This window comes from Conger conger, chromosome 6, assembly GCF_963514075.1.
Source record: "Conger conger chromosome 6, fConCon1.1, whole genome shotgun sequence".
Taxonomy (NCBI): Eukaryota; Metazoa; Chordata; class Actinopteri; order Anguilliformes; family Congridae; genus Conger; species Conger conger.
The window spans coordinates 7,773,750-7,790,314 of NC_083765.1; the positions used below are offsets into that span (position 1 = coordinate 7,773,750).

Below are 16,565 nucleotides of genomic sequence, written 5' to 3' on the forward strand. Positions count from 1 at the left end.
AGACAAATTAATTCAAAAGCACAATTAGTCCAAACAGCACAATGATGGAAATCTTATGAAAGTTATACCACTATTGTCAGCAGTGGAAATTACATTAGTACTATTTGTACTATTTTCAGTCTAATGGTTGTTTAAGTATTGAACTGAAAATATTTTTCATACATTTAACTTAAAACAATACAAAATGAACAAGACAAAGTTCCAAAAAAGTTAAACAAAAAAATCACATGGCTTAAAGGCAGAACTGAACATTTTAATTTTCCGTTACCCAACAATACATTTAAAATGTACTGTGAACCCAATAAATTAACAAAAAAATCATATGTCAAGCTTTGAACAATGACTAACTTGCAATTTCACAAATCAAATGAATCACAAATTCCATAGAAGAGGCAAAAAAATGTGCAAAGATTACCATGCTCAGCATATACATTAGCATATAAAAGCACATCTGAGAGTTGTTTTATTACGTCAGGCTAACCGTTTATAAACAAGCGAGTCTGGTCAAAAGCTTTGGCAGTTTAGAAAAGTCACAGAATTCTTGAAATGTACAAACGAACAAAAACCAAAAAAAAACAAAAAAAAAACATTCTTTTAGGCTGAATCATTTATTTAGAAAACATTAGGCAGCAAATATAGATGTATTTCTTCTGAAGGTTTTTGCGGATGACCAGCTCCGTGACCGTTCCTTTTCGAACGTTGCCGACCGGCGTCCTCTTCAGCCAGAACCCCTCTCGGCCTTCCTCCGGCTTCGTTCTTAGCTAACGTGCTAACGTGCTAACGGTCGTGCCGCGCCGGGCCTCACTTCCCCCTCCCGCCGCGCGGCTCCGGCGCGCCCCTGGAGGCCGCGCGGCAGCCCAGGTGAGCCACGTAGTCCTTCTGGAAGCGGGAGTTGGGCACCCTCTGCCTCTTGGCCTCTCCTTCCATCAGGGGCACGTGGAAGGCGTCCCGGAACCGCATGCAGGAGGCTGTGGACTGCACACGGAGTGAGCGCGGGGGTGAATGGTTAAACGGTCGGCATTTATATAGCGCCTTTATCCAAAGCGCGGTACAGTTGATGCTTCTCATTCACCCGTTCATACACCGACGGCGATTGGCTGCCATGCAAGGCGCCGACCAGCTCGTCAGGAGCATTTGGGGGTTAGGTGTCTTGCTCAGGGACGCTTCGACACAGCCCGGGCGGGGGATCGAACCGGCAACCCTCCGACTGCCAGACGACTGCTCTTACTGCCTGAGCCAATGAGACGACTGCTCTTACTGCCTGAGCCATGTCGCCCCTCACTCAGGCGAGACGCCCGCACAGCAGAACGACACATCCCCCTTTTCACACAGGCCGCTGCGACAGAGTCACGCGTCAGCTACTCACCAGGGTCCGCTGACCTGCGACAGCAGTCAATCGTGCACAAAATGTCCGCCTTAATTCAAGCAATTGCAAATGTAGCAGGACAAATAAATATGCCACCTCAGATTTAAGCATTTTTTTAAAATGTGCATCTGTGTGCAGCAGAGATGAGCAGAGGTGTCTATACACTGCTGTCTACGAGCGGGCCTTCATTCAGACTGCACACTGCCAGGCTGTTAATGGCACGTCAGACTCAGAGCTGATGTGCCATTAACCATCTGCACATGAGCGTTTTTGTGATTTCCTTTTATTTTTATTTTTTTTCCCTGCCGCGGCCCATCCTCAATTTACGCAGGGCCCAGTGTGAGTCAAGCACGGGGTATTACAGACACGAGCCAAGAATAGCTGCAATTTGCGGGACATTTCTTTTGCGTGCAGTTAGTGTCAACGCTGAACATTCTTCAGGTGGGATTCATGAGTTCCATGCCGCGCTGCTGCAACGGAGCGGCAACACAAACCACGGTCAGGCCCATTAGGAAACAGCCTTGGAGAAACGCAGGCCTATTTAATTCAGTTCTCTTGCAGCACCAGCCTTTAATTAGCTTCAGACTCTGTCTGTTCCTTATGTACTTAACCCTGGGAGAGCGCATTTCCCACACAGCATTCTCAAGACTGAATAGGTACCAAGAGCCATAAATTACATGAAGAAAAAAAAAACAAAAACCTTCTCCAAAAACACGGAGAACAGAATCCAGACACCATGTTCAATTAAAACTGTACAGTAAACAGAAAAACGGGGGGAGGGGTTGGGGTTTGGGCCAGGCCAGTACGACCAATAGGGGTGAATGGCTGGCTTCATTACCATCCTCTACTGGGCCCTAACGCACTGTCAGGGCCCAGGAGATGGATTACAGGAAGTACAGTCAGGCCGTGGGTGCAATATGTACACGCAGAACATAAAAGGTGTCAAGTGCCTGACAATGATGAAGGAGGGGGAACAGAATCATGCACCCCTCTCCACACACACGCAAAAAAACCCACACACACCCCTCTCCACACACACAGCACTCACCCCCTCCACACACACACACCTATCTCCACACACACACACACACACACTCACACACTCACTCACACACTCACACACTCACACACTCACACACACACACACACTCACCCCCTCTACATACACATACACACACACACACACACACACACACTCACCCCCTCCACACACACAGCACTCACCCCTCTACATACACATACACACACACACACACACACACACAGCACTCACCCCCTCCACACACACTGCACTCACCCCCTCAACATACACATACACACACACACACACACACACACTCACCCCCTGTACACACACACACACACACACTCTCACCCCCTCCACACACACAGCACTCACCCCCTCTATACGCAAAGCACTCACCCCCTCAGAACACCTACTTTACAAACACACAACGTCCTCACAATGTTGCCGCCATGTAGTGACGATGTTAGCAGGGACAAAACATTGCAGTAACATTGTGAGAACATCTGGTGTTACCCGGGACTAAACAAGGGCCAACATCCCTCTCAGCGGGGACTAAACTAGGGCCAACATCCCTCTCAGCAGGGACTAAACTAGGGCCACCATCACTCTCAGCAGGGCATGATGCTGTATATAGGCCATTACAGCATCATGAAATGTAAATGCATAAAAAGCGTTCACTCCTTCTTTCAGCCATTATTAATGCCAACGGGAGGACATGGAGTTCTCATTCAAAAGGGCTGATCAAAAAGTGTGTTTTTTCAAAGGACCATTTCCACCTGGCTGTACCTGCTGGCTGTTTGAATGATCACACACCACACGCTGCAGACTGTAATTCTACATTTCCCACAGTACTCAAGGCGAAAAACCCCGAACGAAATCAATCTGTAAACAAGAAAAATAACTGCATCCTTGTTTTATTAAAAGGAAAATTTAACTTGTAGATTAGATTTCATACTAAATTAATTTTATTAGTTTCAGAAAGAACCCAATTAAATCGGGCACTTTATTTACATTTGTTTTTATTCCCTTTTCACAGAAAATAAATATATCGGCAAATTTAGAACAATGAAAAGTAATGAAAATATGCACACGACTAATTTTAAGCATCTTTATGAATAATAAAAGGCTGCTGAGGGTATACACAAGATACTTACAAGACGTCCTTTCACCTTTTTGGGCAGGTCTTCATCGAGAGTGTACACGTCTTCCCGTTTCGCCATAACCTGGGAGCCATCTTCAAATTCCACCTTCAATAATACAAAAGTTATATCTCATATATTTCATAATAAGGACTAACAATCATTATTTTTTATTGGTTCAAATAAATCACATGGTACACAGTAAAATGTTCAGTGTCAAATCAACTCCTCCAGAGTACTTTTAACTCTAATAGAGTTCATGTAGTCCCTTTTGGACTCATATAAACTCTGTTTGTGTTGAATTAACACTGGGCATTTTATTGTGTACCTTCACCCACTACAGGGTTCCTGAAACTATCCATCCAATACTAATGTACAAAGGGGCCTAACTGAACATTCTGATGCTGATGACCAATTACTACTGGTCCAGTAACTGAAAGCAATGGAGTTCTCGAGCACTGACATTCCAAAGAAACAACTCTTCAAAGGGTTAACATGTCTGACTTGTGCAGCGTGCAAGATTAATGTTATGTTAAGCTTAGTGTTTTCTTGCAACACTTGCAAGAGGAGAAAACAGGAGATCACTGAGCTGAGGGAAATATTTAATTTCTCTGGATCCGGACATTTCCCGCAGCTGAACACAATCCTGGAACCTGGTGTAGGTATGGCACTCTGGGAAACTGAAACTGTGTGGTCACTCTTGTGAAAAATTCACTTTAGAGTAACTACATCTTCCTGCAGAAGGGGGAAAAAAAAAATCGGACAATTTAAAAATATATATAACCGGCAAAATGTTTAAAAAAAAAACACTTTTCTCAAGTGTTTCCAAGTAATGTGAAAAAAACACAGCATTTTGTAGCATCTTTTTTTTCTACAGATTGAGAGAAACTAAAGCAGCCTTATCTGGCCGGGCGGGGAATTGTGATGTGGAAGAAGAGTGGCACGGCTTGCGCCTTTATCAGCCATGCCACTCCAGCCGGTCAACAAGGTCCACTTCAAAGCAAGAGGAAGGAACTGCCACTTCTATTACAAAAACAAGTCCTGCAAACCCTGATAGTATCTAACCAGGGGATGCCATTCTACCATATCTGCTGCAGAAAGACAGCCGCTGAAGATTCGGCACGATGTGCTGGGTCTCCACTGGTGAGGCCAATGGCAAAATCCACAGCTATCAAACCAACGTGAACTCGTTCAGAAATGTCCGTTATGACCTTGAATGCCTCGTGTAAAAATGCACTTTCGGCATTTTAGAAAAGTGGAAACCACATAAATAGAGACTGATGCCTCTGACGCACACTTTGAATCATCCGATCTGAAATTTCCCCTCTCCCGTTGCTCGTGTGGTTTCAGATAGATCTGGCGTCAGGAAAAGGACAAACACACCCGTTCCATCCCCACTGAGTAACGCGGCGTTTGAAGCGGAGTGTCTGGAATAATAAGACGTGGGTTTCTATGAGCTTAATGAGAACACATCTCCATACTACCACACCAGGGCTGAACACCAGGAGTCCACTGAACACAGTTGCTCATTATCACAACCGAATGGCCTTTTCACTTGAGCGTTGTCCAAGACACACACACATACATATACGTGCACGCATGCACACACACACATACAAATGAGAAGAAATGCACTCATACATACTGACACAGACATTTGCCTGAAAATGTACCTGGCTACCTGATAATCTGTCACAAACATATCACTTTGAAGGGATAGCCATCAAATTGGTACATTCATGTATTCATACATACAATCCGTGAAGCTTCTGTGATAACTGTTCTTAGTAATGTTTCTAGAATACAATTAGATTGGCTGATTACTGACAGCCTTTAACTGCATGTACAAAGCACAGGTCAACGTTTACATGGCTGCTTTGGAAATGCTTTCTCAGCATTGAGAGCTTCAGTTCAGTTCAGTTCAGTTCAGTTCTGATTGAACGCTTCAGTTCAATCAGAATTTGTCCTTAAAATTCGTTCACAATTGTTAAGGACTTATTTTTTTTACACACAATTCAGCAAGTTGAGATCGGTGAGTCAAAGTTCATGGTTCATACCGTAGGTCTTAGCAAGGTAAACTAGCATAATGACATAGAAAGGGAACTGTGCTTATAGCCACAACAAAGTCATTGTGGGGGGAAAACAAAACAAACCGAACAGAAGGGTTTGTGTGATCTGGGCATGCAGTGGAAGGCAGAACGCACCACTGCACTTTCTAGGAGATGAAATGTGTTCCAATAAAAGCCACAACATCCACGGGCTTGTTTTTGTTTTATTTTCTATTCCGTCTAACGCTGTTTTGGAAAAGTTCATATGAAGTTCAGAGGTTTCTGAATCCTGAGACAAACTGTGACGGCTCCAACAGCATAAAGGCAAAATATTAAACAGATTAATTTAAAGAAACATTTTCCCTCCTTGGTGGTCAGAAGGAAATATGTACTTTTCAGACTTTTTATTCCTTCACTGTACTTCCATTTTTCTCAGATTATTGAGTTTTGAGGTTATTTTGCTGCAACCCCAGTCATAAGAAGCACACATTAGCAACTCCACCGCTATAGTTCGCACACAAAATCCCCTCCCAAATAATTTTATTCCAGACGGATGAACTTTTAGAGGCACCTCCTTTGCTTGGTTCGCCCAGGGGATTTTTAACTGCAGACTTGGAGAACAAAACAGTACATAACATAATAAAAAGATAAGCCTTGGGATCTGAAGTGAATCACTGAATCTGCTGCTGGAGCCAGATGATCCTTCACCTCCGTGACCAATGAGGCTACATAGACGCATGTATATACAATATGTGTGCGTGTCTGTGTCTGTGTTTGTGTGTGGGTGTGTGTGTGTGTGTGTGCATATGTAACAGGTGAGAAATTGCCTGAGTCCGAGGTGGGATTTGAACCCCGGCCTCTCACTTGTCCAAATATTTGTTGAACGAACGCGTTACCAGTCAGCTAAAGACTAACTCGCCCCTAGCCAAGGGCAACAACGTTCTTTTGAATTTGAGGGTTACATCATCGGGGAGTGTTGTCGCGATAACCTGCTACCAGCCTTCACTTTCACTGCACTTCACCATGCTTACTAGCAAACTAGCTGAGCTAACCATGCTACACATACATTTATGCAAAGTACCTGACAATTCTGACAAGTATTTTCTCTATCTATAAAATACAAACTGTGGAAAAAGTACGATTGTCATTGGAAATTAATGGGTTGCAATCGTTATTAGTTGGGCTGCGACACCAAATATTCCTACTGCATATCATGGCCACGGATGTACATTCATATTCTATGGGTCATCTTACAATTGGAATAATCTTTACCTGTAGAAGGCTGTCAAGCAGATTCTAAGGAATTAAAATGGTGCGACCTCAGTTGGGAATACAAGACAATTTATTCGATAATTTTCGGTTGCCTTTTAGCTAGCATCTATAAAGGTCATCCAAATATTGTTTTAATAATTATGTATCATCCAAACCTCCACTATGATGGAGACAACCACAGGCAAAGGCGAAGGAGATTTTAACAGAAATAAATACAGAACAATAGCTAAACCGCTGATGACGGGTGACATCTTCCAACTCCTCTGCAATTAATTTAGACTCACGGTCCTGTCCGCACTTACCCACCCACTGAATCTCCCCCCAAGAGGGGGGGGGGTTAATGAATAAATAGAAATATTCCTTCAAACTCTCGGAAGACGAGAATACTCCCACCACAGGCTACAGCTCCCGCCCATACTTCTCGGGCGCATGAATAATTAAAGACAGGTTTAAATATTTCAGCTAGCCTTCCCTCTCCGAAGCCAAGCTGTGCGTTTATTTATCCCCACACACTCTCCACGGAACAGAGTAACCCCTCCTGTCCAGAACCCACCCGTCAAACTGACACCGTTTCACCGCGGCGTCCGGCCCGGGAAACACCAGCAGCGCTGCCGGACGCTGTTTGGGCTCAGAACCTTTGTTTGGGTCCGGCAGGTCTCCTGGCGGGTCGCTGTGCTCACCTGGTACATGTAGGAGGTGTTGGATCCCAGGTACTTGGCTCCGTAAAAGAGTCCGTCCGGCCACTTCACCTGCACCTCTTCGCCCTCTGCCGGGGGCCCCAGGCGAACGCAGTCCCTGCTCTGGAAGCGAGGGAGAGGGTCAGGAGGTTTAAAACCATTTGGATTTGGATTTTTTTTTAACCCCAAAATTCTAATGGTGTTCTAGAACTCCATTGCTTTCAATTAGCCATTGCTGCATTAGCGGTAGAATGTTCAGTTACAAGAACATTTGAATCACGTATTTGTGACCTCACACTTCGAAGGGTTCATGGACACGCCCCCCACACCCGACCCAGGCATGTTGACATTCTTCACTTTCACTCCAAGCATCCATCACTGACAGCCTCTCTGCTATACGCAGTGCACGGAGACCAACTGTAGAACGCTCCTCATAATTTAATCAGTCCCTGGAACACACATGGAATCGACTTCTGTTCTCACTTGCCATTCAGTGGCATTGTGGGATAGCTGGGCCAGATGAGTGACATCAACAGAGTTGCAACCGGAACCTGGTGTAATGATAAGAACCATACTGTAGCTATAGAATATTAAGTGATGCATTTGCGATGAAAACTGAAAGTTTTCCCTGTAAAAAAGAGGACCAAAACTCATATACGCTGATGGTGCTTTTAGTGCTCATTTTAATGGCGCTTTCTACACCTGCCATAACGCAGAGATTAAAATATGGGTGAGCAGTGGCCAAGAAGACCTAAAGTCAATCAATGTGCGTCCTTAGCTATAACAACTTTGAACTTGGCAAAAAGTTTATTTTTTATTTTTTAAACAGAACAAAAAAAAAAAAAAAACTTTCACATGGTCTGAAAAGGCAGCTTAATTCCAATTAGTGTGCGTAACACGACTCCATTTTCTGCCAAGCGAAATGGATTCACCCATCTTCACGAGGGCAGGCAGCCCTAGGCTAGCGCACGGTAATGAAACTACGCCCAGATTACAGAAGTTGACATTTGCACTTTACCGCATAAAAAAGTATTGTGAAGAACAAAGAAACAATGAAACGTATACTGTACGGTATAAAGTAACGGGCAAAAAAACAATGACGCAAAACCTAAATTTAGAGCATTACAAGGCTGCAAACAGGGACAGAAGCTGCAGGAAAGTATGGGGTAATTCAGCAGAACAGGGCGGCGCAAGTCAGGCAAACTAAATGAACAGGTGCTCGTCATTAACAATTCAACCTCCGCATTTCATCGGAATAAAACATAACCGAGCGGTGGAAAGAAGCATGATTTATTCATGTAAGCACAACACAACTTTGTTCCTTTCCGTCCCCTTTAAGAAAGCCACCTTGGCCGATTAAATATGTATCGCCAAATCGGTTTCTGACCCTGAGCAGTAGGTACAGGCTATTAAAAAAAAAGAGAGACATCTGGTGATTATTTTCAACGTGAAATGAAGTTGATATGAAAAAAAAAAAGAAAAAGAAAAAAAAGTGGTTTAAAAGCCCCATAATTCATTTCGGATGCCATTTTCCAAAGAACAGATAATGGTGTGCTTTTAATGTAGATATATGTATGAAAAAAAGGAGAGAAAAAGAAAAGAAGTGTATAATCAGCCAACGAGGCCCCGGAGGAAAAGAGATTTGGGCGTTTGGCTGCGATGTGAATTTGGTTGCGGCTGCCCACTCTTTGCTGACGTAGAGAACACCCCGTGTTGCCGTGGGGAACAGGCCGGACCCAGCTAGCACCGTGCGCCGTCTAATCTGGGATCTTCCGCTGCTCGTCATGAGTGGGCTCAGGCACGGAAGTCCTGTTATCCGGGGATTCCACCAAAAGGAGCCCCCCGCCCCACCGCCTCCCAGACCACACCACCCACTCCGCTAAGCCCACACGTCTCTGGCCCGCTATCGTCCTGCTCCCAGACGACATTTTACGTCAGGCGGACGGATGGCAGGCGTTTATGGAGCGCTCCTTCTTGTTCTTCGCTCAAACGTTTGCCTGGACTTCATCAGCACTGGATGACACGGGCATTATGGCCATCTCAACACCGGTTTACCGTGAGCTTTAATTCAACTATGCATACACGTTACAAACTGAACATGCGTATAGGCACATACAATCGAGGGACTATGTTTGTATAAAAAGGGGCTCGGAATTCCAACATGGATCACCCTATATGGACGTAAATACCCTTAAATTAAAGTCTAGTCTGCATAATCTAACTTTACATTCAGTGTTTTATTTCAAGTCCAATATGCTGGAGTACAGAGGCAAGGCAACACTGTCCCAATGCATTTGAATTTAATTAATATGTGTGTGTGTGTATGTGCGTGTGTGTGTGTGTGTGTGTATGTGTGTGTGTGTGTGTGTGTGTGTGTGTGGGTGTATGTGTGTGTAAAACAGATATTGTTTTTCATAGATGGCTTTTCTGAGATGAAGGCCAGCAGTGGCTGCTGTAGAACCCCCCCCCCCTTAATGGCAGTTGGAGGAAAGATGGCAAATGAATACTGTCAACTGAGCAAATTCAACAGTAGCAGCAGCACTATACAGCCATGACCTCATCTCCACAACAACAGCATTCTCAGTGATTCTAACTCAATCATAACAAGTCACTGTGCATCACCGCAACGGCACAAAACAGAATCATCCTGCGATTCTACAGCAGAATGACATGGTTCCGCTGGATTCAGGAATGTTTACTGAAGTTCTACTGAACTCATTACATACTGTACAGAGCCAGGAGTACGTGGAAGTACAGAAATGTTTACACATCCAATCACAAAATCCCTGGTTCTTTACGTACACATCTGTTGGGAATCTATTTTTCGCAGCGATTGTTCCTTTATTTTGATTCTGTAATGTTTACATCACTCTGGGAGTAGGTTTTTGGGGAAATAAACAGCACCTTCAGAGTTGCTTTGATGAGCAGGGCTGCCCGTGTTTATGATAAACCCGCTGCTTCCCTCTCTGCACCCTTATCTCCGCCGACATGGCGGCCAGATAGGGCTCCAAGCCACGGCCAAAGATAACAACAACAAGAAAGAGAGAGAGAGAGAGAGAGAGAGAAAAAAAAAAAAACTAATTAGTTCACATTCAGCTGTAAGCAGACAGAAGCAGACAGCGGGTATCCACGCGATCGCACCACCCGGATGTGGGCATCCGCTCCACTTCTGCCAGCACGCTCTGCAATTCCCTCTATTCCAACATTTCACCCTGAGAGAACTGGGCACTGACCTTGTTCCGCAGAGTACATTTTTTTATAAGCGGGAAGACAAGATGGCAAATGAAATATTCATTTGCATAAATCCAAGGCTTAAATGAGTTGGCTTCTACCTTTCCCCTACACATACTTAACATCCACAATAGCTTAGCGAGTACTCACTAGAGTGAACTAAAAGAGACTAAGTAGTCAGAGTAAATAATGTCTGTACTGAAATCTGTAAAGAGTTATTGGCCTGGATCTCATCAGCATTTCTTCTCAACTCTGGCTCATTCGATGCAGTTGTTATTTTTGTCCTCTGCACAAAAACATGAAAGAGGGGCTCATTCCAATCGCTTATTTTTCACCTTCTTCTGGCTTGCCTCGCTCAAGAAATCTTGGTCTGGGCTCCTAGCTCCTTGAAGGGATATTTAATGGACTGGAATTGCCTTAAAAATGGCGGCCCTCTTTCGATTTCTGGGTTAGGCAAGGAGCATTTAGACAAGGAAGGATAAAAGAAGTGATTGAAATGTGTAATGATCGGTTATCTGTGTTCTGTGTAAGTCCCCAGCGTTTCGCCTTTTGTTACCCTCTGTGCTTTCCGTAGTCTGTCTGTCTTCCCATTCACTAGTTTCACCTGTTTTCACTTCCTGGTTATCGTGCACACCTGATTATCATTTCCGCCTCGTTATCTGTCTATATAAACCTGTTTTGTTAAGTCTTTGCCAGATTTAATGTGCTCCCGCCATTCTCTCCAGCGATTTTCCTGTCTGATCTGCGTTTCAACCTGTTTTGTTTTCGAGTTTCACCTTTTGGATTACCCTTCTGTTCATGTATGATCCGCTGTTCTTGGATTACCGGTTTTGGATCTTTTTGTCTCCCTGTTTGGACTGCCTTATCTTTATCGGCCCTCTGCCTGTGACCACGACTACGTTTCAGATTTTCTTTGTATCCGTTTGCTTGGCTACCGAACCCCTGCGTGGATTATCGTCATGAACTGTCTAGTCTGTTATTGACCTTCGGCTGTTTGACCTGCACCAAAGTGAATAAAGACTTTGACTTGAACTTCTGTGGTTTCACTATTGGGTCCGTTGTTCTGAAGCCTGACAGAAATGTGTCTATCGAGAATGTGATCATCTATGTACAAATTGTCATACTGTACGTGTGTGGATAAGAGCGTCTGCCAAATGCCATTGATGTAATGTAATGTAATGTAATGTAATGTAATGTAATGTAATGCCCGCAAGGTGAACCATCGTCAGCCTATGTGTTTGTGCAGAGACCGGGCTGGACACAGCACTATATAATCTTGTAATGTTAAACATTATTTCTATGTACAGTATGTTTGTTGCAATGCATTGGTTGAGGCAGCACACTAGCATGTACATTATAGTGTACTGTAATGTGCCTATAAATAATTCTCCAATCTCATCGTTTAAACTTAAAAAAAAATACTACTTTAAATGAGAAGTAGGCCAATTTGTATTTCTAATTTTTTTTAATACATAACTTTTTTTTTCTCCAAAATAAGCAGGTTTATATGTGCATCTTTCCCGAGATGAATTTCCACTGGGGAGTACTTACTGATGCCCTGAAGCCATATTACAGCATCCATGGTGGTACTGGGCACTAAAAGAGGAATTTCCTGCATTTTCCTGCATCCCCCATTCCCACTGGCTCCCTGCGGAGGAGTCCTCGGGTTGCGTTCAGAAAGCTGCTCCTCCTGGCTCTGTTCCCAGGATTCCCCCACAAATTCCACTCAGGCACATCGGCTGAAGCTAGGAAATGGCTACCCCCTACCTACCTTACACTGGACTGGTGACTACCGCGGTTCAGACTGTGACAGAGAATTAGACGGGCTACAGCAGAAAGCGAACAGAACTTTCACTGCCATTACAAGCGACAGTCCATAAGATCCAGTCAAACAATTTTTGCCACTTTAAGAGTAAATGCAGTTAAATTAAACCAGAATCAAGGAATGTATTCTAACTGACCTTGATTCTCTCAACTCAACCTTTTGTTATAAGAGTAAGGACTGAAGAGCCAAGGAAGATGGAAAGCAGTGGTCCAATCTGGTTGGAAGCCAGTAAGATGCTGAAAATATAATTTCCTACAACCAGGAACAGAAGTCATGGAGGGATTAGAGGTCACACGTCCCACATGTACAATTCATCAGGTATGGGTCAGCAATTGTTGGATTCTTGGGTGCAACTAAGCCATCTCCTTGGGGTTCAATTTGATGTTCATATTTACTTCTTCCTCGGGGTGATGGGGTGAAATATGTTGGGGGCCGTTTGTTCCCATTAGATTTCTGAGAGAGAAAAAAATGACAGACATTTCCCCAGAATACTCTCTGTGCTCTTCCAGTAAGAGGGGCTAAACTCAATCGACAAATCAGTGTTCATGGGAAAGGACGTCCCACTTACTGAGTGCGGGAAGTCATGGCTTTTGATGAAACACCTTGATAGATGGATGATAGGATCGCGACAGATAAATCCCTATACACGAGACCTGCCACATCTACAAGCCCCACTCAGGATAATCTCCTTCATTCGCTCCACTGAGGGTCTGCAGATCAATGCAATAAAGCCACGGAGAGAGGCGCTCTCCTACATATCACTGAGGGCTGTCTTTGAGTGACAGTCCCTAAGATCCTGTCAAACACACCTACCTGAAGCCTTTTTCGTAGCCATTTTTCTGGAAAGGTTTGTTTAAGTTATTGCAAACAGTGACGATGCACATTTGCTTAAACCTCTCCAAATATTTTGCTCAGACCAATAGGAGTGGGAATAATAAACAAACAATAATTGGCCTAGAAACAAACATACACTTTCCCCCAATGTTCATCACTAGACATGAGTTTGCCTTTAAATTGTGTTTAAATGGATAAGAGTGTCTGCCAAATGCCAATAATGTAATGTAATGTAATGTAAATGGGCTTCATTAACCGTCTACTTCACAGAGGCAAATGAAAGTACTCAAGGGGTTTTTAAAAAGGACCGCTCAAGTAAGATGCTTCACCTACATCAGTGGAGAAAAGATTTACGTTCATATTGTTCTTTCCAGAATACTGAACAGGGCTTAAGCAAGTACAAGCTTTGAAACTACAATTCAGTTGCAGTCAATTAAATCAGATAACACTTTGCCTATTTTGCTGCCTAGTGTCTTGGGGATTAGTTTTATGTCAGTAACAATTAGTGAAATGGATGTGCGGTTTGAAAATAAATTACCTATGTGTTCTCATTTTTAAGATGTCTGATCTTATAAGACTAATGCACATAGACAAGCATAAATAACTGCAACTGAAAGTAGAAAACAATCAAACAATGAAACATTTCAATGCGAGCAGCTTCACCAACAATATTGAAACTGATTGCACAAAGAAGGTATCAAAATATAAATTTTCCAGGGGATACCATACCTCTCAGAACAAGCATACCATTATTAAATATACCTGCGGGCCTTTTGGTCTTTAGGTTCCCGTGAACAGTACTGGGCTACAATCTGTTTAGGTCCTAAAGATATCTTAGCGCAGAGCTGCCCAACGCTGTCCCTGGAGATCTACTGTTTTCAGTCCAAACCCTAATACAGCACACCTCATTCAACAACTTGTTGAGCTGCTAATACAAAGAACTAAGTGAGTTGCAGTGAAAAGGAGAGTCGATCTGCAGGAACAGGGTTGGGCAGACCTGTCTCAGCGATGTAATGGAAGTACAGCTCTTGGTTTCAGAACGAGAGAAACACTGCAAAATTGTATTTCAGTAGAATAAGACATATTTTTGTAAAAAGTTAATACTACTCTAAAGCATACTGTATGGTCTGTTTGGTTGCAATGACATTACGTCACTCTGATACTCACCTTGTAACCAGAGAGTAGATAAAGTACACATGCATTGATTAAATACATTTTGAAGAATATAGTATCAGATTATGGTGGAAAATAAATCATAAGAAATGCATACAGCAACAGTGTATTCCAAATCCTGGGATTGCCTGACAAGATTGTGATCAAAAAAATTCCACGTTTTGTATCTCGAACAAACACACAAGCGCGTCTCTAGGCATAGCAGACACCATACCCATTAACACACTTCAGCAAGCAGGACTGTTGCTAAGACACGTTCTCACTTGGATGCAGAAGACTGTGTGAAGTTTATCTTTTTTCTTTTGTGGATATGTCAGCAGGGTGCTGGGAGATGGGAAAAGAGAACAGAAACAGTTTGTGCAGTGAGATTAAACAGAGGGGAAAAAAGAGTACGTATCAACCACCAGCCCGTCACTTCCTACATCCTCACAAGAGGAAGACACAGGGACCTGCTATTGGATCAAACATCACGCTGTAAGAGTGAACGCACAGATCACAGTGAAGCATCGCTGCTTCTGTGATGCAGTTTTACTGACCTAGCCCGAGAAACCCTTCCCCAGCCTTGCTTTTATGTCATTTCCTGTTCCTGTTCACTCTGTCAGAGGACAGCAGCTAAAATCACAGGGGGGTACCAGAACAGTTCTGCTACTTTCAAAGCCACGTATACAAAGAGAATAAAATAAAAAAAAAATAAAAAAAAGGATTCTCCCATCTTCTTGTTGAAAGAGAATTGCATAACATACGTATTTTAATTTGATACATGTAAATTCATAATTTAACTAAAATAATTTCCGTAATTTCAGAATAAATACACCGATCTCTGTAAGATGCCTGTTTCAAGCAAATATTTTATCACAGAGACCAAGGAGAAATTCAAAATAAGTATGGGATAAATGAAGAAAGGAAAGGCACAGACCAGGAAAAAAAGGAATAGCCACTAAATGAAGTCAATTCCTTTAAGTCAAGCCAATCATGGAGTAGTGGAAGGTACATTGTATGACCAGGACACTGCCTCAATCAGGCTGTCCATCAAAGCTGAGCAACAGCGCAAGAGCAAAATGGATCAAGGAAACTACCATGAGGCCAATGGCAGCTTAGAAAGAGCCTCTGAGTTCAGCTGCTGAGAAGAAGCACATGAATAAACAATATCGCAGTGACTCCCCGCAAAAAAAAAACTGCCATTACTGGAAAGAAATCCAAAAAAAAAAAAAAAAAAACTCCAATCCCATACGGAGTTTGCAACACGGAAATTGAAGTTGGACTTTGAGGTCAGACGAGGCAACTTTTTGGTCTAAATGGAGAGCATTACTCCTGGTCCAAAACGGACGCAGCGCATCACACAGTCAACACCATCCCCGCCTTCAAGCAGGGCGGGCGCAGCCATGACATCACGGGGGGGGGTCCTCCGGGGGGGTTGGGAGGGCTGGGACGCCCGTCAGGACGGAGGGGGTAATGGATGGAGTCTGATACGGCGTTAGAACTAGGGCAAAAAAAAAAAAAAATCACCTTTCCACAGGGGAAAGTCACCAAAGGCCAAATCCACACTGCCCTGGCTTCCACTGAATAATGCGCATGTCCTTAGATGACCTGAGTCAAGTCCTGACCTGAATCTGAAAAGAAATCTGTGGAAAAACTAGGAAATCACTGCCGATTACTGATCCTCAATCAAATCATGTCCGATTCTGTGTGGGAGAAGGTCCTTCAACAGAGGAAAATAAGCTGAACCGAATGCCTTGACCACAATGTCTAATAAGGGCCATTCTGTCTGTGGTTGTGACATCGTATACCTTGTAATCTCACTGATGTGGTGAGATGGAAATACACTCCCAAAAAAACAACTGCAGTGCCAGCAGTTTGCTCTGCAGTTTCAGATATTTACTTTGTGTGGAGGTTGTCTACCAATATCAACTTCCACCTCCCGCTTCAAATCAATTCAAACTTTACTTCAATACCTGAAGTTTGTGCTTTACATA

At 43.4% G+C, this 16,565-nt stretch overlaps 1 protein-coding gene across 1 annotated transcript in view; it reads right to left on the bottom strand.

Moving 5' to 3' along the window:
* Positions 1 to 232: 232 nt before the first annotated feature.
* The window catches only part of LOC133130536 (lysine-specific demethylase 4C-like), a 76,491-nt gene continuing 60,158 nt past the window's right edge, over positions 233 to 16,565 (bottom strand). The window contains exons 17-19 of the mRNA XM_061245190.1: positions 7,533 to 7,652; positions 3,548 to 3,640; positions 233 to 975 (exon numbers count right to left, since the gene is read on the bottom strand). Coding sequence (XP_061101174.1) covers positions 802 to 975; positions 3,548 to 3,640; positions 7,533 to 7,652 — 387 coding nt within the window. The 3' untranslated portion in view covers positions 233 to 801. The remainder of the gene's footprint in view (positions 976 to 3,547; positions 3,641 to 7,532; positions 7,653 to 16,565) is intronic.